This window comes from Geotrypetes seraphini, chromosome 14, assembly GCF_902459505.1.
Source record: "Geotrypetes seraphini chromosome 14, aGeoSer1.1, whole genome shotgun sequence".
In the NCBI taxonomy this organism is placed as follows: Eukaryota; Metazoa; Chordata; class Amphibia; order Gymnophiona; family Dermophiidae; genus Geotrypetes; species Geotrypetes seraphini.
The window spans coordinates 67,262,972-67,288,297 of NC_047097.1; the positions used below are offsets into that span (position 1 = coordinate 67,262,972).

Genomic DNA, 25,326 nt, shown 5'->3' on the forward strand with positions numbered 1-25,326 from the left:
TCTGTAGGTATTGTATTGGCCCTTGCAATATTCTAACACAAAATGAGCTTTGGAATGCCTGCTCAATTCAGTGAGTGGCTTAGACAGCATATTTCCTAGTATCCATAGGCAGCTGTAATAATTATCAGTGATCTGGATATTTTGTCTCCCAGCATTTCCTGCCCCTGACGCTGCCAGTGCTTCTTGAGAACATAAATGGATCAGATATTTATATTAAAAGCTCTGTCCCAGTTCTATACATCTCTGAGAGGAAAGTCACTCACATATCTACTCAATAACCAGCTTAAGCACAGTGAAATGCGAAGTTGCCTTCCTATAATCAGGGAAAGGCAGTCGTGCTAGCTGGCGATGTCACCCGATGCAGCCAATGTGCTACAGCTCTCCCCTAGCCGATTTCAATTTTTTATAGTTCCAAGCATGTGCGGAGATTCCTGAGTTAAGAGATCCCGCCAGTATGGAGTAAGATCAAGTTATACTACAGCATTTGAGGACAAGGTAGAGAAACAGGTCAGCGGAGCTGATGGTCGGGATAATGTGGCATTTCCCCTCTGACAACAGAGGAAACCCCACCCCCTTTCTACAGATAAGTAACTTTGCTTTCTCTGCAGACAAGAAAGGGATTAAACAAGCATACTAGTTGGTGATTTCTTAGCTGTAGGCTTCCAAAGGTGCCATAGCTGTTGAGATGCAACCCGCAAAAAGTAGGTGAAAGTGATGAGAATTCAACATGTAAAAAGGCTGCAAAGTCAGGTCTCTTGATCAAAATCCAAGCAACAGTATCTAGTGTTGTGGAAGCTGAAGGTGACGAATGTTCTTCTTCCATGCTGGTCCTGAAGAGTTGTTGTTGCAGAAGGCGGCTTTTCAAGGTGCGCTTTTTTAAAGTCGAGCAACGCGCAAGAGTCTATTCGGTGCTCAGGACTCAAAACACTGGATACACCAGCTATGTGGGTCTGTCACCGAAATTGTCCGTTAGCACCTGCCGCACTTCTTAAACCCTGTCAACGGCTGGGACATTAAAGTAGGAAACACCGTCTCAGCCAAATCAAAGACGAGAGGCTGAGGGGAAAAAGAAAATCCTGCCGTCAAAATCCGAGGGCCAATGAAAAGAAATAAAAGAAGGAAACTTCTTTTATTCCCCCCCAGTTTTTATATACAGAGAGAAAAGAAAAGAAGGAATATAAAGTTTCCATGTAAGCGGGAAGGCAAGGCGAACAATTAGCGAGATTCAACGACGCGACTAAAAAGCTCAGTGAAAAATGTTGAACCGAGGAGCCGCGTGCCTACATTGGTCAGGAAGGCACTCGCGCATGCGCGGTGCGGTCGGTCACGAACTTTCTAAAGTTCTTAAAGTGGCAATGCACTTGGGACCCTCCGTGCCGGGGCTCCATCGGTGACGTCACCCATATGTGAGAATATGCTGCCTGCTTGTCCTGGGATAACACCGGAGATCCCCACAGTTGGCCAACTTTCCCTTTGCAGTAGCTGGAGAGCCTCCTTTGCTGGTCGGCAGGGCTGCCCGTGAAGCTGACCCCAGCAGAGGATATCCCTTTTCGCAAACAAAAAATACAAATGCCAGCTTCAGCGAGGCCTCGGTGGGAGCACTTTTTATTTTTTAACTTAATTCAAAAGAGCTGACCCCAGAGGCTCTCAAAGCTATAGTCACTGCCCAAATGCAGAGGTGTATAGCTGAGACACCACTATGACAAAAAGACAGAGAGGGACTCAGCCACCCAAGTGTGACACCCCCAAGATAAAGAAGGGAACCCCCACGGGACCCTACCTCCGTCCAGGCACAAAAGGGCTAGTAAAGGCCACTGCCTATCTCCTCCACAGATAAAGTACTAAATTTTACCTAAGTGCTAACAAGACTGTACCTCCACACCTGCTGGAGACCAAGAACACAAAAACAACAACGAAGTAGACCAGATGGTGTTCAATCCTATTTATTACACAGACTCGACACGATCATGTTTTGGCACAAAGAGGCCTGCCTCAGGAGTTTTATCCCCTCTTCTATGAAACCACACTAGCAGCTTCTAGCGCGGGGAGCCGCACTGAAATGGCCCGCGCTGCTCCCGATGCTTATAGGAACTCAATGAGCGTCAGGATCAGCGCAGGCCATTCAGCGCAGCTCTCTGCGCTAAAATTCGCTAGCGTGGTTTTGTAGACGAGGGGGTTAGTGTCGAATAATGAAACCAATGGCAAATCAATCCAAAATACCAAAAAATCTCCAAGAGGAACACTGAAAACCCCCAAAATAACAGCAGACAACGATTGCCGTGAACGCCATCCACATTTTGTATTTGTAGGTACTTGGAGGGCCTCAGAAAAAATAATTAATGTTTTATTAAAGAAAGACGATTTTGCATGAGGTAAAACTCTTTATAGTTTATAAATATTTCCTTTTGGCTAAGTCTTAATAGTATTGTAATTTATAGCTAAAGAGACATATGATCAAGAAACTGTTTTATTTTACTTTTGTATTTATGATAAACATACCGAGGGCCTCAAAATAGTAACCCCCCCAGACATACTGGAAACAAGTGGAGAGAAGAGTGAGAATGTGTGTGTGTGTGGGGGAGTGAACCCTTCAAACCCTTAAGGGTTTAAGTATACGTGGAAGTGCTGCATGTTAGAGGCAGAGGAACTCTCTTGTCTGGAGAAGCTTGAGCATCCCTGCCAGCAAAAGTATGATAGGAGGGGGGTTCTGCAATGGTGGCAGTAGCAGGGGGTGGCAATGGAGGGGCAGCCATGGTAGCAGCAGTGTGGTGAGGGTACTGAGAGGAAATGCTTCCCCCCCCCACTGCACATTTACCACCTCTGCTTGCTGGAGATTCAGAACACACTGATTCCAGGGACCTGTAAAACCACTTATAGACAACTTGGTAGAGGTTCAAAACCCATTTGCCTTTACCAGTCTGGAGGGACGCTATAGAATTGGTATTTTCAATTCAGACAGGACCTATTTGACCACAGAAATAAGTGTTTTCTGTTCTTCCTACCATCTGCAGCTGAGTCCATGGGCAGAGGCACGCCAAAATACTTTGGGTGCAAGTGCAGACGTGGTTTTCCTCAAGGTCACAGGGCAAGCACACATTGAACATACTTGGCAGTACCCAACTTGCCATCACATGTGTTTTGAAGACAGTATCTAAGCTGTTTTCTTATCAATGAGAGGTCAGATTACTGACTTGCACACCCAAAAAATTTCCTTGGAGCCCAAGTCAAGTGTCCTCAACCAGTGCCTTTCCACATAACATCTCACAAATCAGCTTGCCTTCCTATGCCTTGGCTTACACAACTAAGCAGATGAAGTTATTAATGACAACTATGCTGTCCCTTCACCCTTTATCCTGGTGAAGCTTTCATGCAATCTACATTTATTTATCTAGCCCATCCTCCCAAAGGAGCCCAGAACGGGTTACAAGGGTACATTCACAGTATAAGTAGGACAAACTTTGGTGGGAAAAACAAACGGTGTACAGTAGAGTCATAACATACAGATTTGGAAATATAGACTTAATGGACATAGAGTGTTTTAAAATTGGAGCATTTTCCGAAAAGACATAGCCTATGGTGGTTTAAATTACATCATTTTCCGTATGGACATAGACTAACATAAGGTAAAATAGCTTTGTAGGTTTGTGCACCATTGAAGTATGGTGGGAAACATACTGTCTATATACTTTTGTAATAAAAAAAAGGTAACATTGTTTTTCTTCCATACATACTCTATATTTACATATGTTGTGCATGCAAATAAATTTGGAGATTCAGAATACATCATCTGATTTTGAGGTTCCACAAAGTTTATCATCTGATCTTAATGTGAATAAGAATCCAGATAACATTTACTGTTTGGAAAAACAAAGTGAAAATAGTGTTCAGTGTGCTTGAAGTTACACTGGCAACACGTTCATGGATTAGAAAGTTGAAGAAATTATGCAAGTGTAAGAATCTCGTACCTCTGAACCATCAGCATTGAAGTGGTCTAATGCCTGCTTACGGATTTCTCCCTTTATTGAGCCGTCCAAGCGCTGGAGAGCAATAAAAAGAAAAACAGAAATTTAGACACCATCCTAGGATCAGAAGGCTCTGAAGCTTCTCTCTTTCGCTCTCTACCCCCCGCTCAGCTCAGTTCCTGGCAGGAGCATTTAATCAATCAAAATAACTCCAGATTAAAAATAGCCTCCTTGCTTGCACACATGCCTGCAATTCAGTCACCCTATGACATGAGCTATCATTACACACTTACCAGCCAAAAAAATCTCACATTTACACAGTCTCTTGAAGATTAGTTTTAATCAAAAGGCTGCAAATCCAGATCAGTTATCTTACAAAAGGAAGTTTTACACCAGCAAGCAGTGAAAGGGTATCTCATACATAAAATTTCCCAATAGTAATTGAAAGAGTGGGTTTTGTTTTGCTTTGTTTTTCACCATTTTCAGGGGTAATAAAGTTAGGAAACTCATGGGAGAGCAAAGACATCTTCCTTCCTCAACCCCCATTCCAACCCTCCTCGTGAAACCCTGGGAGGAATGGAGATCTTCCTTGAACTCTCAGGAGTTCCCAACAGAATGAAGCACTCCAACAAGAGCACCTCTTGCATCAACTGCTCTCCCTCGGTGCCTTGCCTCAACCTCTACTGATGCAAGCCCCTCACCCAGAACAGCTGTTCCCTACTGGCAATAGGTGCTTCTGATTTCAGTCGCCTTGTGCCTGAAATATCACAATGTTCTCACAGTCTTATGAGTCAAGTGAAGGAGCTCAGACACTACATGAGTGCTGAAAGGGAACAAAAAGAAGACAATTCTCTGTGTGTGGCAAAAAAAAGGAGAGGAGAGGTAAGCAAGACAAATTCCAGCACAAGGGTTTTATTTATTTTTTTTTTTTTTAAATTTTTATTTATTAATTTTCATCTTTACAATAATTGATTCACAAGTAATATAATTAATTGCTATATATCATTGTATCTGTCATTAATAAAACTTAATTTATATACAGTATATATTATAAATTATATATAATCAGAAGTTATAATTCCCTCCCCATTTTTATAAATATTATTTCCAAAAATTATACAATAACCCACCCCATTCTTATATAAGTACTGTAATTGTGCTAAGAAGTCTAATCATTAGAATAATTAGTCAATGGTTGCCAAATTTTCTTGAAATTATGAAGATTTCCATTTTGTAATGCTAGTAAAGCCCCGACACATATGTGTTTCAGCGCAAAAGCATCTTCCTCAGGAGTCAATAATTCACAGTAATGGATGATTAGGTTTTTGCCTACGATAATCTTCTTTCTGTTAGTCTCTGTAGGATTGCAGACTATGTACAAGATGCAGGCAAATTTATTTGTACCAAAATTAAAATTTAAGAGATAATATAAATAAAACCCTTTTACCAATCAAGGGACCCGACACGGTCCGTGTTTCGGACAAACCTTCGTCAGGGGTCCACAGGTGTAAAAAGGTTGAAGAACACTGTTCTATTTTATTGACTTATTGTCCTTTGCATGTGTCTTTTATGTTCGCATGCGTCCTTTCTTTTCCATCATATGATTTTACATAACTTTTCTGATAATCACGTCACTTGATCACAAGCTATGGTAGCATGGCATGACAACACCATCATGTTATTCGTTGATTATCATAGTACTTTTTAATGATTTTTGTATTGTATCTGTATTGATTAGGACCCCTGACGAAGGTTTGTCCGAAACACGGACCGTGTCGGGTCCCTTGATTGGTAAAAGGGTTTTATTTATATTATCTCTTGCATTTTAATTTTGGTACAAATAAATTTGCCTGCATCTTGTACATAGTCTGCAATTTCGTTGTTTTTTCCTGGTTGGTGTTTTTTCTGCAGACCAAGTTGGACTTTCTTCTTGTTTTTGAGTCTCTGTAGGATTCCATACTTTAGGGCAGGGGTAGGCAAGTCCGGTCCTTAAGAGTCGGAGCCAGGTCAGGTTTTCAGAATCTCCACAATGAATATGTATGAGATGGATTTGCATGCACTGCCTCCTTGAGATGCAAATTAGAGAATGACACGGTGACAAAATTCATCACCGTTCCCGTCCCTGCGGATAACCGCGGGAAACCATCTTCATGTCATTCTTTAAGGAGAGAGGAAAGAATCAGAGTATGAATGGCCACAACCATTGACCCGCAAGCTTTGCTTTGAAGAATGCTGGTGTAGAAGGACCGAGGTTGAAATAGACACTAGAAAATGACATGAGATTATTTCCCGCGGTTATCCGCAGGGACAGGAACGGTGATGAATTTTGTCACCGTGTCATTCTCTAATGCAAATCTATCTCATGCATATTTATTGTGGATATCCTGAAAACCTGACCTGGCTCTGGCTCTCAAGGACCGGAATTGCCTACCCCTGCTCTAGTTCAATCCCTTCCTGCAATCCGGGAGTGCAGAAATCCAAACTCTTTTCTGAGTATGTGCACTTCCTAGTGTTTGGATTTCTGCAACTCCCGAAGTTTAGAACAAACGTTAGGAAGTTCTTTTTCACACAAAGGGGGTAGATACATGGAATGCGCTACCGGAGGATGTGATAAACAGGAGCACGCTACAGAGGTTCAAGGAAGCTTTGGATAGGTACTTGGAAGACAAAGGGATTGAGGGGTACAGATAAGAGTAGAGGTAGATTATAGGGATGGGATTAGAGGTAAAATTATAAAATTAATCAGGGATCACTGTTCAGGCACTAGGCCTGATGGGCCGCCGCGGGAGCGGACCGCTGAGCAAGATGGACCTCTGGTCTGACTCAGCGGGGGCAACTTCTTATGTTCTTATGCATGCGGAGCTTTTACCTCTGGGGCTCTCAACCTTACAAGGTACTGCCCCTGCAGAAGTCAGGCAGAGTCCCTTTCACAAGTTGCTTCTTTAATTCCCAAGACCAAATCAACAATTCAATTGATAGACTTGTTCTTTTTTTCCCCTCCCCCCAAATTCAAGCCCAAAGAAGGCAATAACCCATGATCTGCTAGGGAGACTGAGATATACTAAGTGGATCAGGACCGAATAAGATGATAGCTCTCAGTCAGAGGAATGGAGTAAAAGCTTCTTTTTAATTCTCAAATTAATTGCCCATTCCTCAATAACACTTCAACCCCAAAAACCCCTCACAGTTGAAGGGACAGTTAAAGAAACATAACACCGCCAAGTATGCCCCCCAAATGCTCTCTCTCTTGTTTTTTTCCTTGCATGCAGAGAGGAAAAAGCTCTAGTTAATCGTTTCATCTGGTTTAGGAGCTTATTTGGCCTGTTCAGCCCAAAACCTTCATGGTGTAGTCACCAGCAGCTGGAGAAGTAAAAGTACTGATGGCGCTCTTAGGGAAACAAAATAGTTCTATGTATTTGCTCCTTATCTCCCTCTGCTGGTCGGCACACACAACACCCACAGATTCTGGACTGGTCTGATATGGATGATAAGGGAAGTGCATTGTTAATCAGCTGTTGTCCTGTTTTGCTTTGGCAACAGTACATCAGGAACCTGAGCCTGCTGCAAAGAAATGTGCTTTTCCTCACCTGGAAAGGGTAGTGCTTAATAGTTAGATATTCAGCGAGAATGTCCAGCATCCGCACCATCTGGGAGAAGATTAGAACTCTGTTCCCCCTTTCACGGAGTCGTGTCAGCAGCTTGTCCAGAAGTATCAGTTTTCCACTGCTCCTGATGAGGGACTGAAGAGGTATAAGTAATTTCACTTTATGCTCTCATTTAGCTTCCTCTAGCATTTGAGTGCAACTGACAACTAACATATGTGAAAACAAAAAAATTAACTAGAACTGCATGTGGTTTTTAATTGCTGTATTCATGCTTTTGTGATTCAATTGTTTTTAAACGATAAATATGTCTTATTTTTCACACAGATTATACTACCTTTTAAAGAATCAACAAAGAAATAATGCAGTATAAGTATATGTGCTAGAGACAAAAAACAGCGATGTGGAAACTTTTACGCTCCCTTGACATGTCTGAATGAATTACAAAATGAGCAAAAGCTGACAGTCTCAACATTGGTTCAAAGTTAAACAGAGAAATAAGGCATTCCCTAACATAACGTCTCAAGAAACAGGAGATGCTACCTCCGCAAACGTGAAAGCAGAGAACAAACAATGAAGGTGACTAATCGATGTTTAATTTCCTTTGTTGTTCCAAACAATAAAGGAAGTTGAACATCGATTAGTCACCTTCATTGTTTGTTCTCTGATTCCCTAACACAAAACAGCAACTCGGTAAGTAGATGCCCTTGGCTAAAGGAGTTAGGAAGAACCTGCTTACTTACTGTTTTAGCAAGTTTATTTGGTGACAGGACAAAAGCGCGCCGTACAAGGCCGCGTCGACATTAGAGAGTACGCTGCCGTCAGGGGAGGTGCACACCCCTACATTATACAGAAAACTTAACTTTTCCCCTAAAAAATAGGGAAAAAGTTAAGTTTCCTCTATAATGGGGGGTTCCAACCCCCCAACGGCAGCGCGAACACTATTAAGTAAACTGGGGGGGGGTTCCCCCTTACACCCCCCCGTCAGAGCTCTTTAAAATTAACTTTTACGGCAGCACGCTGGAGTCTTGCGCTCAATTGTCTGCTCTCTAATGTCGGTGCGGCTTTGTCCCGCATGCTTATGACTGTGAACCATTTATTTATATATCCCTTTTGTTGTTTTGGGGTTTACAGAGTTGAACATAACATCTTTCTTTAATTTTTAATTCATAATTACTATCTGTAGTTTTTCATAGGTCAAAGATAACAGTGAAAATGTCAGGTGCATAAGTTTGGACACTCTTTCTATCAGTACTTTGTACCACCAACTCTGACAGAAATAAGTTTCCACACATTTCCTATAGCCAGAAAAGTGACCTCCTATTCTAGCGTTTGGAGTTACAGAACTCTTCTACCTCAGAAATATTTTTAGATCTCCTTCATGTCTGAAATCACCCACAAATTTTCAATAATCAAGGCTGAAGCATATGAATGCTATTCTAAAACATTCAACTTTCTTTCCAGTAAGTATTTCATACTTGAAGTACGATTCAAATATTTGTCTTACTGAAATATCCCCCCTCATTTTAGCTTCCACTTCTTCAGTGATTGTGGACATTTTTCTTTAGGATATGTCGATATAGCAAAGATATTTACCTGTAGCAGGTGCTTTCAAAGGACAGCAGGCATACAGGTATATTCTCACATGCGGATGTTGTCATTCACAGAACCCGCCAAGTACTTTGTCATTTTAAATCTTTAGGTAGTGCCCAAACCATGCATGTGTTTGTGCCTTCTCACCTGATGTTGGCTTGTGAGACCATCTGTTCACAAACAAAGGTAAGAAGCCAACTAAGCGAAGTGGGCAGGTTGTGAGAATATATGTCTGCTGTCCTCAGAGAACATCTGTTACAGGCAAGTATCTTTGCTTTCTCCGAGGACATGCAGGCATAATATTCTCAAATGTGGGACCTCCAGGCTGCCAGGTTCATGTCTCTGGAAGAGGTTAAACATTGAAAACACAGGAGCCTGGCAAACCTTATAGGGTTGGAGGGAAAACTGGCTTTAAGTAGAGAATAAATCTAGCTAAAACTGTCTCTTCTGGAGTTGTGTTCTAAACAGTAGTGAGAAGTAAACATATGGATTGAGGACCAAGTAGCTCTTTGCAGATTTCTTCAATGGATGCACAGCAAAAATGAGCCACCAAGGCGGCCAAAGCCAGTACATTGTGGGATGTCATACAGCCTTGTAACGTCAACCCAGTCTGAGTATACATAAAGGAGACACAGTCCGCTAGCCAAGTGGAGATGGTTCTTCTGGATACAGCTTCTCCTAGCCTAACATGATCAAAGGCAACTAAGAGCTGGGAGGACCCTCTATGTGGCTTAGTGCAATCCAGATAGTATGTCAGAGAACATTTGCAGTCAAAGATGTGAAGGGCTGCTTCTCCAGGATGAGAATGTGGCTTTGAAAAGAAAACAGGCAAAATGATGGATTGGTTGAGGTGGAATGCTGAAACTACTTTAGTTTAGGGAGGATTTTGGATGTGTTCAAAGAACTATCTGTCATGGGGAGGATCTGATATAAAGGTTTGAAGTTCACTCACACAGTGAGCTATGAGGACAACAACTTTCCAAGTTGAGTAGTTTGAGAGAGCAAAGGGAGATTTCAAAAGAGCAGAGAAAACCACGTTAAAATCACAAGCAACAGGAAAAGGTTTGATTAATAGTTTTATTAAAGTTTTAGGTGGAAAGAAAGATTAGGTTCTTATCTCGATAATCTTCTTTCTTGTAAATAGGTGTGTCATTCTGGATGGATATTCAATCTGAACCCTCAAGCTGTGCAGCTCCCTTCAGTTTGTACTCTCTTTACAGCCCCTATAAGATAAACATAAAAACAGAGGAGACGGGGAAATGCCCTGAAAACTCAGATGCATTCTATTCCGCTCTGTAAAAAGTATATGAAAACTATTAATAACAAACTACATATAACTTGGAGAACTTCAGCCAACAAAACATTTATGGAGCTCTACATTAGAGAATGAAGAAGGGCAAAAAATTGCCCCCGTCCCCACCCCATCGAGCTCGGCCCTGTCTCTGCCAGTTCAGTTCCCATCTCCGCCCGCCCAGTCCCTAATGTGCCCCTCCCATGTTTCAACACACTCTTTCCCCCCCCCTCATTTCTCCCTTTGTCCCCTGTTGATATCCCCCCCCTCTCTCTCTCTTACTTGTTCCCTTCAGAGCCAAACAGCTGGGCTGCTCCTACCTGCCTTCAGTGGCTCCATGGGACGGTGGCTTGTCAACACAACCAGTTGATTTCCCCCCCCCCCATTCCTGCAGGTTATCCGTGGCTAGCCATGGGTAACAGTCACAGTGTCATTCTCTACTCTATATACCCCAGCAATTTAAGTGTCCTGACACGTGCCTTCGTCCGGGAATGGTTTTCTGAAAGAGCTTGCAACTCTGGTACTCTCCATGCGGACGTGACAGCAATTAAGAAAGCAGTCTTGATAGAGAGGTCTAACTTTTCAGAATCATGTCCACTCTGCAATCCTGCGCATCCTTCAAGACTACTACTCATTCCCTCAGGAGAGAAGTGTGTTTAGCCACCTGGGCTACCAGTCCACTTTCGGCTGTGCAAACAGCTGCTGACATTCCTGAAGTGTGTTGAGAGGAGCGCTGACTATGAGTACACAGGCACAGATCATAGGGAATGTCTCAATTATGGGGCTCAGAGCCTGAAATGGTCCGATTACATCAAGTACATTTCTTGAAGCTACTTGACACCCTCTTTGACATGGAAGGAAAAACAGCCAAAGCGAGATCAACAGGCATGATTAGCCCGGGGAGCTCCAGTGAAAACTATACTGAAAACTGTTGATGCTCCCTAGGGCAAAAAAAGACCTCAAAGTGGCCCAAAGGACAAAAAATCAAAAGTGAAGAAAATTTAATCAAGTTCAAGGGAATGATTAAAAAATGAGGAAAATAACAATAAAATGAAACCAGGAAGGCACAAAAAGATATTTAAGTTCAGGGGAAACCTAAGACACAGCTTCTAAGCTCTGCAGAAAACTAAGAACTGATGATCCCATGAGCCAAAGTCAGGCAGGCAAAGCACCGCTTAAAGATTTAAAGTGACAGTGCACTTGGCAATGTCTGTACCAGGTTCCATGAATGTTGTCACCCACATGTGAGAATATTATGCCTGCTTGTCCCTGTAGAATTAATTGTAACATTCTTCCTTCTACAAGCACAATAAATACTTCTTGTGCCGTTGGAGCCCCACAAATCCAAAGCATAATAGGACCAACCCTGTGCTTCATAGTTGGCAAGGTGTCATATTCTTTAAATGCTTTACTTATTTTTGTTCCAGAAGTCCAAAGTATTTCTTCCAAACAGTTTCAGGCTTATCAGGGTTTTCTTTTGTATACTTTAGACCGAGGCTCGACAAATGCTAGGCTCCAGGATGCCATGACAACTAGAAATTTGTCCCTGGTGCCTGGGATTATTTTGCCAGTTTAAAAGTGTTTCTGGCTTATGTTGCCACAGGAGGAAATTACTCTTCTCTGTGTTGCCTGGCTTTGTATAAGCCTGAACTGTGTGATCCAGAAACTCTCGCTCTGGTCTCAAATTTCATGAGGCCAGCATGAAAGATCCTGAAGTAGATGGTTCAGACTTGCACAGAACAACACAATGCATGGAAGAGCAAGTTCTTGTTTCTGACGGCAGCCACAGACAGTAGAGTAATAGGTATATCTGAGGGCTATTGCGAGGAGAGAGGCTGGCTGCCTTGCTAGAGAAAGGAACTGGGGGGTAGCAACTGCCTGCTTTGTTGGGGTACAAGCTGGAAAAGGGGTGTATGGCTGGTGTGCAAGGCTAGGGAGAGGGTGGGTGGCCGCCTAGCTGGGGTCCAATGCTGGAGAGAGATGTGAGTGGCTGCTTGTCTGGGGCAAGAGGGAAAGTGGCTGCTTGGGGTACAAGGCTGGGGAGGACATACGGTGACTGAGGTACAGGATGGGGAGGCAGCTGATTGTTCTGTGTAGCGAGGGCTACATGGGGTGAAGCATAGGTGTTGGAACAGAGAGAAGCCACAGATACCATGGCATCCCCGAAAAAGCACAGTTACTTACCGTAACAGGTGTTATCCAGGGACAGCAGGCAGATATTCTTAACACATGGGTGACGTCACCGACGGAGCCCTCGGTACGGACCTTTTAACTAGAAGTTTCTAGTTGGCCGCACCGCGCGTGCGCGAGTGCCTTCCCGCCCGACGAAGGAGTGCGTGGTCCCCAGTTAGGATAAGCCAGCTAAGAAGCCAACCCGGGGAGGTGGGTGGGACTTAAGAATATCTGCCTGCTGTCCCTGGATAACACCTGTTACGGTAAGTAACTGTGCTTTATCCCAGGACAAGCAGGCAGCATATTCTTAACACATGGGTGACCTCCAAGCTAACAAAGAGGGAGGAGGGATGGTTGGCCATTAGGAAAATAAATTTTGTAACACAGATTGGCCGAAGTGTCCATCCCGTCTGGAGAACGCATCCAGACAGTAGTGAGTAGTGAACGTGTGAACTGAGGACCAAGTGGCCGCCTTGCAGATTTCCTCGATGGGCGTGGAACGGAGGAAAGCCACAGAAGCAGCCATAGCTCGGACTCTGTGGGCCGTGACAGATCCTTCCAGTGAGAGACCGGCCCGAGCATAACAGAAGGCAATACAGGCAGCAAGCCAATTTGAAAGTGTCCGTTTGGAGACAGGACGGCCCAAACGGTTGGGATCGAAAGACAAAAAGAGCTGAGGGGATGTTCGGTGAGCTCTGGTACGATCAAGGTAGTAAGCAAGGGCACGCTTACAATCCAGCGTGTGCAACGCCTGTTCTCCAGGATGCGAGTGAGGCTTAGGGAAGAAGACGGGAAGCACAATGGACTGGTTGAGGTGAAAAGCCGAGACCACCTTGGGAAGGAATTTAGGGTGGGTACGCAGAACAACCTTGTCATGGTGAAAAACAGTGAACGGTGGGTCGGCAACCAGTGCATGCAGTTCGCTAACCCTCCTGGCAGAGGTGATGGCAATTAGGAAAAGCACCTTCCATGTAAGAAGCCTGAATGAAGCTGTGGCAAGAGGCTCAAACGGAGGTTTCATGAGAGCAGAGAGAACCACATTCAGGTCCCAGATGACGGGAGGAGGCTTGAGAGGCGGTTTGATGTTGAAGAGCCCTCTCATAAATCTTGAAACCAGAGGATGAGCCGTGAGGGGTTTTCCGAGAATAGGCTCGTGAAACGCAGTGATGGCACTGAGGTGGACTCTGATGGAGGTGGTTTTGAGGCCAGCGTTGGACAGCGAGAGCAAATATTCCAAGACAGTTTCCACCGCCAAAGAGGTGGGTTCTTGATGATGCCGGAGACACCACGAGGAGAATCTGGTCCACTTCTGATGGTAACATTGGAGAGTGGCCGGTTTCCTGGAGGCGTCCAAAATGAGGCGGACCGGTTGAGATAGATTCTCAGGAGAGGTCAGCCCGAGAGAAACCAAGCTGTCAGGTGGAGGGAAGACAGGTTGGGATGTAGTAGAGACTGATTCTGCTGTGTAAGTAGAGTAGGAAACACAGGAAGAGGAATGGGCTCCCTGGAGCTGAGTTGAAGCAGAAGGGAGAACCAGTGTTGACGAGGCCACCGAGGGGCGATGAGGATCATGGTGGCATTGTCCTTGCGGAGTTTGGACAAGGTCCGCAACATCAAAGGAAGTGGAGGGAAGGCATAGAGGAACCGATCCCTCCAGTCGAGCAGGAATGCATCCGGGGTCAGACGGTGAGGAGAGAAGAGTCTGGAACAGAATTGGGGCAGCTGATGGTTGTGAGGTGCTGCAAAGAGGTCCACCTGCGGAGTGCCCCATCGAGCAAAGATGGAGAGTAGAGTCGGAGGGTCCAACGTCCACTCGTGAGGTTGAAGGATGCGGCTGAGATTGTCGGCCAGAGAGTTCTGTTCGCCCTGGATATAGACCGCCCTGAGAAAGAGATTGCGGTCCGTGGCCCAGGTCCAGATGCGCAGAGCCTCCAGACAAAGGGGGCGAGATCCGGTGCCGCCTTGCTTGTTTATGTAGTACATGGCGACTTGATTGTCTGTGCATAGGAGGAGGACTTGAGGACAGAGAAGATGTTGGAAAGCCTTGAGGGCGTAGAACATGGCTCTGAGTTCCAGGAAATTGATGTGATGACGACGCTCCTGTGGGGTCCAAAGTCCCTGGGTGCGTAGATCTCCCAGGTGAGCTCCCCACGCGTAGGGGGACGCATCTGTGGTGATGATCATAGAGTGGGGGGGCAGATGGAAAAGTAGACCCCTGGAAAGATTTGAGGAGTTCAACCACCATTGGAGAGATTGCTGAAGAGATGATGTCACAGAGATGGGATGAGAAAGAAGATCCGTAGTCTGTGACCACTGGTTGGCGAGCGTCCACTGAGGTGTACGAAGGTGGAGACGAGCCAGAGGAAGGACATGCACTGTCGAGGCCATGTGACCCAGGAGGACCATCATCTGTCGAGCAGGAATGGAGGGATGCATGAGTACCTGACGGCAGAGATGGAGCAGGGTCTGCTTGCGATCGGAGGGGAGAAAAGCCCTCATTAGCGTGGTGTCCAGAACTGCTCCAATGAATTGAAGTCGCTGGGTGGGAAGCAGATGCGACTTGGGGTAGTTGATCTCGAACCCCAGGAGGTGGAGGAGAGAGATGGTGTGATGAGTAGCCTGTAGCACAAGTGGAGACGTAGGTGCTTTCACCAACCAATCGTCCAAATAGGGGAACACCTGGAGGTTGTGAGACCTGAGGAAGGCCGCTACCACTATAAGGCACTTGGTGAAGACCCTGGGTGAGGAGGCGAGGCCGAACGGTAGCACCTTGTACTGATAGTGGTGGTGCAGTACCTGGAACCGCAGGTAGCGGCGAGAATGTTGATTGATGGAGATGTGAGTGTAGGCCTCTTTGAGGTCCAGGGAACATAGCCAGTCGTGTTGAGAAAGAAGAGGGTAGAGCGTGGCAAGGGAGAGCATTCTGAACTTCTCCTTGACCAGACACTTGTTGAGGTCCCTGAGATCGAGAATGGGACGGAGGTCTCCCGTCTTTTTGGGTACCAGGAAGTAGCGGGAGTAGAATCCCTGCCCCCTTTGATCTGGAGGTACTTCTTCGATGGCATTGAGAAGGAGGAGGGATTGAACCTCCCTCAGGAGGAGGGGGGTTTGAGATGAGTTTGAAGCAGACTCTACGGGAAGGTTGTCCGGAGGCAGAGTCTGGAAGTTGAGAGAGTAGCCGTGGCGGATGATGTTGAGGACCCACTGGTCCGACGTGATGACTTCCCAACGGCTTGAGAAAATGGTGAGACGACCCCCGATAGGCTGTGGAAGAGGTAGCGAGGGTGGATGACTGGCTATGCCCTGGAGAGAAGAGTCAAAAGGGCTGAGATTGTTTAGCAGGCTGAGGAGGCTTGGAGGGTTGAGTGGCCTGAGACCGAGCCTGGGCATGGTGCTGCTGTTGACGGGGTCGCCGAGATTGTTGGGGAGGTGGATTGAGTGGCCTGGCTGAGAACCTCCGCTGGTAAGATGATTGAGGCCGATAGGGTCGAGCAGGCGGAGCCTTCTTTTTCGGCTTGATCAGGGTGTCCCACCTGGTCTCATGGGCGGAGAGTTTCTGGGTGGTGGAATCCAGTGACTCTCCAAAAAGCTCATCCCCGAGACAGGGGGCGTTGGCCAGGCGGTCCTGGTGGTTGATGTCCAGGTCGGAGACTCTGAGCCAGGCCAAGCGACGCATGGCTACAGCCATGGCAGAGGCCCGAGAGGTGAGCTCGAAGGAGTCGTATATCGAGCGGACCATATACTTGCGCATTTGGAGAAGGCCAGATATGTGCTGCTGGAATAGCGGGACCTTGCGCTCAGGTAGGTACTTCTGGAGGGCAGACAGCTGTTGGACCAAGTGTTTGAGATAAAAGGAAAAATGGAAGGAATAGTTGTTTGCCCTGTTGGCAAGCATGGCATTTTGGTAAAGCCTCTTGCCAAACTTGTCCATGGTCTTACCTTCTCTGCCAGGAGGGGTAGAGGCATAGACACTGGAGCCCTGAGTCTTTTTTAAGGTGGATTCCACCAGAAGGGACTCATGGGGCAATTGAGATTTGTCGAATCCTGGAATAGGGATGACACGGTAAAGGTTGTCCAGTTTACGGGGAGCTCCCGGTACCGTGAGGGGATTTTCCAAGTTTTTGTAGAATGTCTCCCGTAAGATGTCATGTACGGGAAGTTTGAGGAACTCTTTAGGAGGTTGCTCAAAGTCTAAGGCTTCTAAAAAGGCTTGGGACTTTTTGGAGTCAGATTCAAGGGGAAGTGACAGAGCAGCAGACATTTCCCTCAGAAATTTAGAAAAAGAGGACTGCTCAGGTTTAGAGGTGGCATCAGGTGCCGATGGTTCCTCATCAGATGAGGAGGGATCCTCCTCGGTACCGAGAGGAGTCTCCTCCCATAAATCAGGATCCCTGACCTCCGGTGCGTGTCGGGACACCGGGGTGGAGGGTGCGGTGTGGCGAGTCTTGGACAAAGATTTACCAGAGCGCACCGAAACGGCACCAGGGGAGGACGATCGGCGTCGTTCTCGGTCCCGAGAAGAGTGCCGTACCGCCTGGTGCCGAGCAGGATCCACTGTGGGTTGAGAATGAACCACAGGATCATCAGGAAGTTGTTGGGCCGAAAGGATCGGCATCGAGGTGTTTACCGGTACCGAAGGAGTGGACACCGGGGGCTCGGTGCGGGGCTCGGGCCGGTCTGGTACCGGAAGGAGCGGTGCCAGGATAGAGGGTAGCAGTTGTTCAAGCTGTTTCTTCAACTGCTCCTGAAGCTGAGTTTGCAGAATGGCCGAGATACGGTCATCCAGGGGTGGCATCGGAACCGCTTTCTTTTTCTTCGGTTCCTTGGATGCCGCTCCACGCCCCGGCGATGAGGAGGCCGATGACGAGGCACTCACCGTTATCGGGGCGGAGCGTTTACGGGACCGGTGCGATGCCGGTATGGACGGTGTCGTCACCGTAGCTGGAGGGCGCTCGAGGGAAGAGGAAGGCTTCTTAGCCGGCTTACCTGGCGCCAGTGGCGCCGATGCGGGATCGGTCGGTGTCGAGCTGGACGGTGCCGATTTCTGCGGTACCGCCGTTGAGGGTGATGAATCCATCGCCGACTCGGAGCCGAAGAGCAGGGTTTGCTGGATTCTTCGGTTTTTAAGTGTACGTTTTTGTAAAGTGGCACAGCGGGTGCAGGAATCTGCCCGATGCTCCGGACCCAGGCACTGCAAACACCAATTGTGTGGGTCAGAAACGGAGATCGGGCGTGCACACCGCTGGCACTTCTTAAAACCGACCTGCGGGGGCATGAAGGGGAAGATAGCCTCCGCAAAATCGAAGTCCGAGGCCTGTATAATGGCAACAGGCCCCGCCGGGGCAAAAACGAAAGAAACAATAAAAATCAAAGTTTTTTTTTTTTTTTTTTTGCAATTGAAAGAAAAAGGAAACCCGAAGGTAGAGGAAGAAAAATATATAACAAAAGCGCGAGCGGGAAGGCAAAAAGTGATTTCAACGGCCGTTGAAAAAATACACGCGTCTTCTTCGCTCCGCGGAAACGAAGAAACTGGGGACCACGCACTCCTTCGTCGGGCGGGAAGGCACTCGCGCACGCGCGGTGCGGCCAACTAGAAACTTCTAGTTAAAAGGTCCGTACCGAGGGCTCCGTCGGTGACGTCACCCATGTGTTAAGAATATGCTGCCTGCTTGTCCTGGGATAATTTTTCTTCTCTGCCTCTCTTACTCTTTATTTGTTTAGCATACAGTAACGCAGCGGGGGAAAGAAAAGACCAAATGGGTCAATGGCATTAAAACAGGTGGCTTTATTTCACATGGAAACTCAACCCATGACATGTTTCGGCCACTAGGCCTGCATCAGGAGTCTGATGTATTGTGAACTGAACAAAGTCTGTACTGAAAATATCAATGAAACATGGCGTAGTAAAAGGTGGGGTGGACTGCCCCAGGTGACTTCACTGGAGACATCAAAGGAAGGGTAAAGTACTCCACGTTAAATTGAGATTTTCAGTACAGACTTTGTTCGGTTCACAATACATCAAGCTCCTGATGCAGACCCAATGGCTGAAACACATCATGTCTCCTTGTGAAATAAAGTAACCCGTTTTAATGTCATTGACCTGTTTGGTCTTTTGTCTCCCCCCACTGTGTTGGTGCTTGGTTTGGACTTGCAGAGGATTTGTTTTCTGTTTTTCCTGCTTGCCTATGTTTATTTGCTTACCTTGATCCCCTGGGGCAGGGGTAGGCAATTCCGGTCCTCGAGAGCCGGAGCCAGGTCAGGTTTTCCGGATCTCCACAATGAATATGTATGAGATGGATTTGCATGCACTGCCTCCTTGAGATGCAAATCTATCTCATGCATATTTATTGTGGAGATCCTGAAAACCTGACCTGGCTCCGGCTCTCGAGGAACGGACTTGCCTACCCCTGCCCTGGGGCGATGACTATCAGCTGCATAAGAGGCAACGGGAGCCAACAGACTTTGAGCATGCACAGATGCTCAAGGCCCCATGCCAGATGCTATGCATGATCCTACTAATGCAGCTGATACAGTCATCACTCTGGGAGAGTGAAGCAAGGGAATAAATGCTTGGAGGCAGCAGGACAATAAAACAGAAAAAGATGTTGGAAGGGGAAGGGGAGGGAAGAAGAGATGCTAAATGACATGGAGGGGAGGAAGAAGATAGGGAGAGAAAAATGCTGGAGGCCAATTGTGTGTATTGGGGGGGAGAGGACAGATATGCTGGAGACTATGGGGGTTGAGAAGAAGGACAGAAATGCTGGACACCATTGGGTGGGGGAACAATGGGATGGTAGGAATGGGTTAGTGGCAAAACTATAGGTGGAGCTTGGGCAACCCCTAGCCAAAAGCGTTCTGCAGCCCCTTGGGATGAGAAATAGGGCTATGGGTGGCTGAGATGGACTTGGCTAAAAAAAGAGACTGGATGGCCAAAGGCAGGATATGGAGAGGGAGAAAGTGAAAGAGTGGGTGGTTGATGATTTGGGGGGTGGGGAGGTGGAGTAAAGAGAATGAGCTGGACTGGATGATGAAAATGAGTAATAAACCCCCAACAAGCCAATTTAACTGGCCTGGAGCCATTTCTGGCCAACATTTTGGGAAGCATTAGTTTGGTAATTGGACAAGTGGTACCAGTTTACTCAGTTTGCACTTCCTGTATTCATAAATAAAATTTAGCAGATTCTTATTTTGATACTTTGGAGGAATGAATTGAAGCTGGCAGTTTGCTAGATATATTTGTGGAGAGGGGTTGAGAGACCAGCAAAAGGAGACAGCAATAGAAGGATGAAGGTAATGTGAAGAGAAAATGAGAGGGAGAAGACTGGGAAAAAGATCATGTATACATAGAAGCCTATGTGATAGAAGGGGAATATAGGGGACCGCAACTGGCAGAAGAGAAGAAGGGGAATCAGGTGTGCATCTAAAATCCTGAATGGGCTGATCCTGAATGAGGGCAAACTCATCTGGCTGGTTCCTGAAACTTGCTTTGGCTCCTAGATTGGTGCTCAATATGCACTCAGAACAGAGCAGACGAACATAAACACACCAAAGGTTTTATGAAAGCGAAATACTTGGTCTTCAGTGCTCTCAAACTACATCTAGCATGTTTCCTAATCAAAGTGACATATGCTCTGAATGCTTGGTGGCATGCACTAGTGATACCTCACCTGCAGGTTTTCGTGTTGGTTTTCCCGCTCATTCTCCTCTGGTGCTTTGATCAGGAAGCAATGATTGCAACACTTCTTTAGCTCCATCACAATATTAAGGAAACCCGACGTGCTTCCTCGTGTTCCTTTTGAAAGGGCCTTGTAGTTCCTTGTTAAAATCCACCTATACATCACGCCAGTAGGGCCAACAGATTACTTTAAATCTCAATGAACAATGCTCCCTTTTCACAACATATCCAGCGTACTTGCAGGTAACAAAGAAAAGGTATGCAGAAATGATAATATTGATTTCTCAAGGTAAGAGGATGCTGAGCAACAGAAGTTATTTAATTCATGTTGCCCGTGTTGGAAAATAGGTTATTGATCTTTCAGGCTGGCTTACAAGAACTTCAAATGCTCTGCACCTGAACTGTTACTTATGCAATTCTTGGCTAACCCTATATTGTTTATTCCTATATTGATGTACAGATTCAGTTCTACACCTGTCAGAAGTGAATAAAGCTGCAAATATCAGGAATCATTTTGCATTTCACAGATTTAAATAGCTGCACAGGAAGTGGTACAAAATTGACCAGCATCCCCTTACGACCGGATTTCATTTGGGATATGTGAATGGATGCAGTATTTGAATAACCTCATAGTAACCTACAGTAAAGCATAGGTACTCACCTGTAGCAGGTGTTATCCGAGAGCAGCAGGCAGATATTCTCACACGTGGGCGACATCATCCATGGAGTCTGGTACGGACAGAGCAAAAGAGTACTGTCACTTTAAAAATCTTGAGACTGCCCGGAGTGCGCATGTGCCTTCCCGCCCGATGTCTGCTCACAGGCCCTTCAGTTCAGAAATAAAGCTAAGAAGCCAACTAGGGGAGGTGGGAGGATTGTGAGAATATCTGACTGCAGCCCTCAGGTGAGTAACTATACTTTATCCAATGACAAGCAGGCAGCACGTTCTCACATGTGGGTCTCCCTAGCTTCCAGGATCATGCCTGATGCCTGAGAAGACAACTACCATGATGAGCCTGGCGAACTGTCACAGTTGGAGGTAAGTTGACATCTAAATGGAAAACAAATTTTGCAGAACTGCTTGGCCAAACTGACTATTTCACATGGAATGAATCTCCAAACAATGGGATGTGAAAGTATGAACAAAAGACCAGGCATAGCAAAAATACAGTCTGCCAGCCATGTGAAGATGGTTCTCTTGGGGATGGGGGTTCCAATTTTATTTGGATCGAAAAACAGGAACAGTTGAGTGGAAGATTTGTGAGGTTTCATCCGATCCAAGTAATAAGCTAATACACAATGTTGGAGTGCTACTTCATCAGGGTGAGAATGTGGTCTTGGAAAAAAGACCAGAAGAACTATGGACAGGTTTAGATGAAACTCCAACATGACCTTCAGGAAGAACTTGGGATGATTGAGAAGAATGTTGTGTAAGGTGGATCTGAAACTAGTACTTGAAGTTTGCTGACTTGATATGCAGATGTGATAGCAATAAGGAAGGTTCCTTTCAAAGTGAGATGCTTGGGGAATGAAGTAAAGAGTGGAAAGTACAACATTAAGGTCCCAAGTCATTGGAGAAGTTTGATTGCAGGTTTGGTATGGAGGCAGACTTTCATGAATCTGAAAACCAAAAGATATACACAGGCTTTTTATCCAGTTGAGCATGAAAGCAATAATAGCACGGAGATGAACTCTGACTGAAGTAGTCTTTAGTCCAGAGTAAAAGACGTGTAGAAGATAATCTAGGACCAATGGAAGAGGACAGTTGATTGGATCATGTGTGTTGTTATTACACAAGATTGTGAAACAAGTCTATTTGAAGCGATAGCAGCGCTGCATTAAAGGCTTTCTAGAAGCTTCAATGATGGCTGACACTGGAGCAGATATTGCAAAGGCATTCAGTGGTTGGAAGAGAGATACCACCCTTTGAGAGCTAACGAACATAGACTGGAATGGAGAGAGCCCTCGTTCTGTGTCAGCAAGGTTGGAAAGATTTGAAGTATGATGGGTACACTTACACTGAGCTATAGAAGGAGAGGCCACTATGTAAAGAGATCAACTTCTAGGGTTCCCCAATCCAAAAATATTCAATGTAAGGTGTTGAAGTTGTGACCACTCGTGTGGCTGTAGAAGTCTGCTCAACTTGTCTGCTAATATATTCTGCTTTCCTTCTAGATAAATTGTTTTCAGGAAAATATTGTGAGGAATTGCCAGGACCAGATTTTGATCACTTCTTGACAGAGCACGCATGAACCTGGTTCCACCATGCTTGTTCATGTAGTACAGGCAACCTGGTTGTCTTTGCGGATGCATACTAGATTTAGCATTGCAAATTGCTCAAAGCTCAAGAGATTGATTAGAAACATAGAAAGATGACGGCAGAAAAGGGCTATAGCCCATCAAGTCTGCCCACTCTACTGACCCCCCCATTAAGTCTGAGTGCTAATGTCCTAGTTCCTTATCTCGACCCTCGTAAGGATCCCACGTGGATGTCCCATTTATTCTTAAAGTCAAGCACGCTGATTGATATGGAGAGCTCTTCCAGGAGGAGTCCAGCACTTTAGAATGGAGACCATCGAGATGGGCTTCCCATCCAAGCATGAAAGCATCGTTTGTCAATACCTTTTGATGTGGTAGTGCTTGGAATAGAAGGCCCCTGGAGAGATTAGTCAGTGATAACCACCACTGAAGAGTTGTGAAATTACTCTGATCTGTTGGGACAGTAGATCGGTGGCTTGAGACCACTGAGTCAAGTGTCCATTGTGGCTCACTGAGATGTAAACAGGCAAAAGAAGTTGCACGTACTGTAGAGGCCATGTGGCTGAGGAGTTCCAGAATTTGACATGCTACTATGCGATGTTAAGAAGAGACTTTCTGACATATCTGGAGTATCGAGCCTTTGTTGAGGCAGAAGAGCACGAGTTTGGGTCGTGTATAAGAGAGCCCCAATGAACTCTAGAGTTTGAATGGGTTCCAGATATGATTTTTCCTAGTTTACTGCAAATCGTAGGAGTTTGAGTAGATAAACTGTTGAATTCATGGCCAGATGAGCTTCTTGAGGTGTTGGGGCTTGACCAATAAATCGTCTAGGTAAGGAAACATGTGAAACTATGTGAGCACAGGATTGCAGCATTTTGTGAATACTGTGGTTGTTGATGCCAGTCCAAATGGAAGCACCCCATATGGAAAGTGACATGCTCCCATTTGAAAGCAAAGATATTTTCTGTGGGCTGGGAAGTTTGGAATGTGTGCATAGGCTTCTTTGAGATCTAGAGAGCACAGCCAGTTCTTTTCTAACAGTGGTAATAAGCTTTACAGAGAGACCATTCAAAATTCTAGTCTCTAGGAGATCATTAGTCATATGTTGGTAATCATTGGGAAGTTCTCACGGTATGTACTAATCAAAAGATGACAGTTTTTGGAAGAGTAATTTCATACAAAATGTCATATAGAAATTGTAGTTTAATATTTTATTAGCCAGCTTGGAGCCTTGGAACACTCTACACCCAAACTTATCTATTATTCTGGAACTATTAGCTTGCTTTAAGGCAGATTGCACAACCAAGGGCTGGTGTAAACTGTGGTTTGTCAGAACCTAGGCAAGACTAGATTCTGTAGAGTATCCAATTTTCAAGGAACCACTGGGACAGAATTGGACATTCCCAGTTTTTGAATAAGGCTTCCTTCATAAGATTGTGCAGAAGAACCTTTATTCAGTCCTTAGGTCACTCCTTGTAATCAAGAGCATATATGAGCTCTACTGGAGGTTCTTACTCAGATCCATGTTAATTGGTGCCCCATTTGTCTAATAAACTTTGTAAAAAGACATATTTTTCTGGAGGTGACCTTTGTCTAAGAGGTGTAGATGGATCAGAAGAAATCCCATAGGACTCATCTGCAGACAAGTCAGGGTAGTCTCTAGAAGAGAATGATGACAGGTCCGAGTAATATTCCTTAATGTCAGCCCTAGCAGATGTAGAATGTCAAGGAGAGTGTCAAGATAGACATTGAGATAAGCATTGAGATGGGCATCAAGAGGAGCATCCAGATGATGAGCTGGGCACCATAAAAGAGGGATGTCTCCTTGACTTAGATGCTTGACATTGATGCCTCGTTCGAGTTCGACGGAGTTGCTCAGACTGGGCTGAAACTGGGAGTGTCAGTACAGTAATTTGCATAGAGCAGTGGTTCTCAACTTGGTCCTGGATTACCCCCTTGCTAGTCAGGTTTTTAGGATATCCACAATAAATATGCATAAACTTGATTTGCATACACTGTCTCCATTATATGCAAACTTCTTTCATGCATATTCATTGTGGATATCCTGAAAACCTGACTGGCAAGGGGATACACCAGAACTGAGTTGAGAAACACTGGCATAGAGTGGACTGTTATATCCCAGCTACTTCCTTTTGCAACAGCGCTCTCAGTTGTTCTTGCAGAGAACACCGGTACTGATATTGGCAAGGGTGCATTTGGTGCAGTCTGCATTGAGTGTCAAAGCATTGACGACCTCGATGTCATGGCATGCCTGAGAGAAGACATCAATTGCAGAGATGGCAATCTGGCATCCATGTGTCGACACTTAAAGTATGTTGGTGATGATGATGCCTTGGATGATACCGATGCCTGTTTTGAGGGGGGAGATATGTTTATGCTTTGTAGCTTTTTTACAAGCTTCCCCAATGCAATGTCATCGTTGATATCAGTGTCGATGCCGATGTTGAGCATCAACATTGGAGTCTCCAGCCATAGTTAATGCAGTTGAAGCTGAACTAAAAAGTTTCTCAAATTGCAATTTCCTGGTCTTAAGCAACTTCTTTTGCAACTTTAAACAGTGCATGCAAGAACTATCTCAATGTTGAGGATCTAGAAACTGGAGACACAAGTTATATGGATCCCTACCCGAAATGGCCCTGTGGCATTGAATACACTGCTTGAAGACGCTAGGCACTGTAGTCATGGGAAGAAAAAAACACCAAAGCAAGGTCAAAGGACTCAATGGTCTGGAGAAATCAAGTAGATGGTACA

At 45.5% G+C, this 25,326-nt stretch overlaps 1 protein-coding gene across 1 annotated transcript in view; it reads right to left on the reverse strand.

Moving 5' to 3' along the window:
- CHD2 (chromodomain helicase DNA binding protein 2) overlaps positions 1 to 25,326 on the reverse strand; it is a 186,355-nt gene that overhangs the window by 72,238 nt on the left and 88,791 nt on the right. The window contains 3 exon segments of the mRNA XM_033920273.1: positions 3,966 to 4,037; positions 7,550 to 7,702; positions 20,288 to 20,450. Of these exon segments, the coding sequence (XP_033776164.1) occupies positions 3,966 to 4,037; positions 7,550 to 7,702; positions 20,288 to 20,450 (388 nt within the window).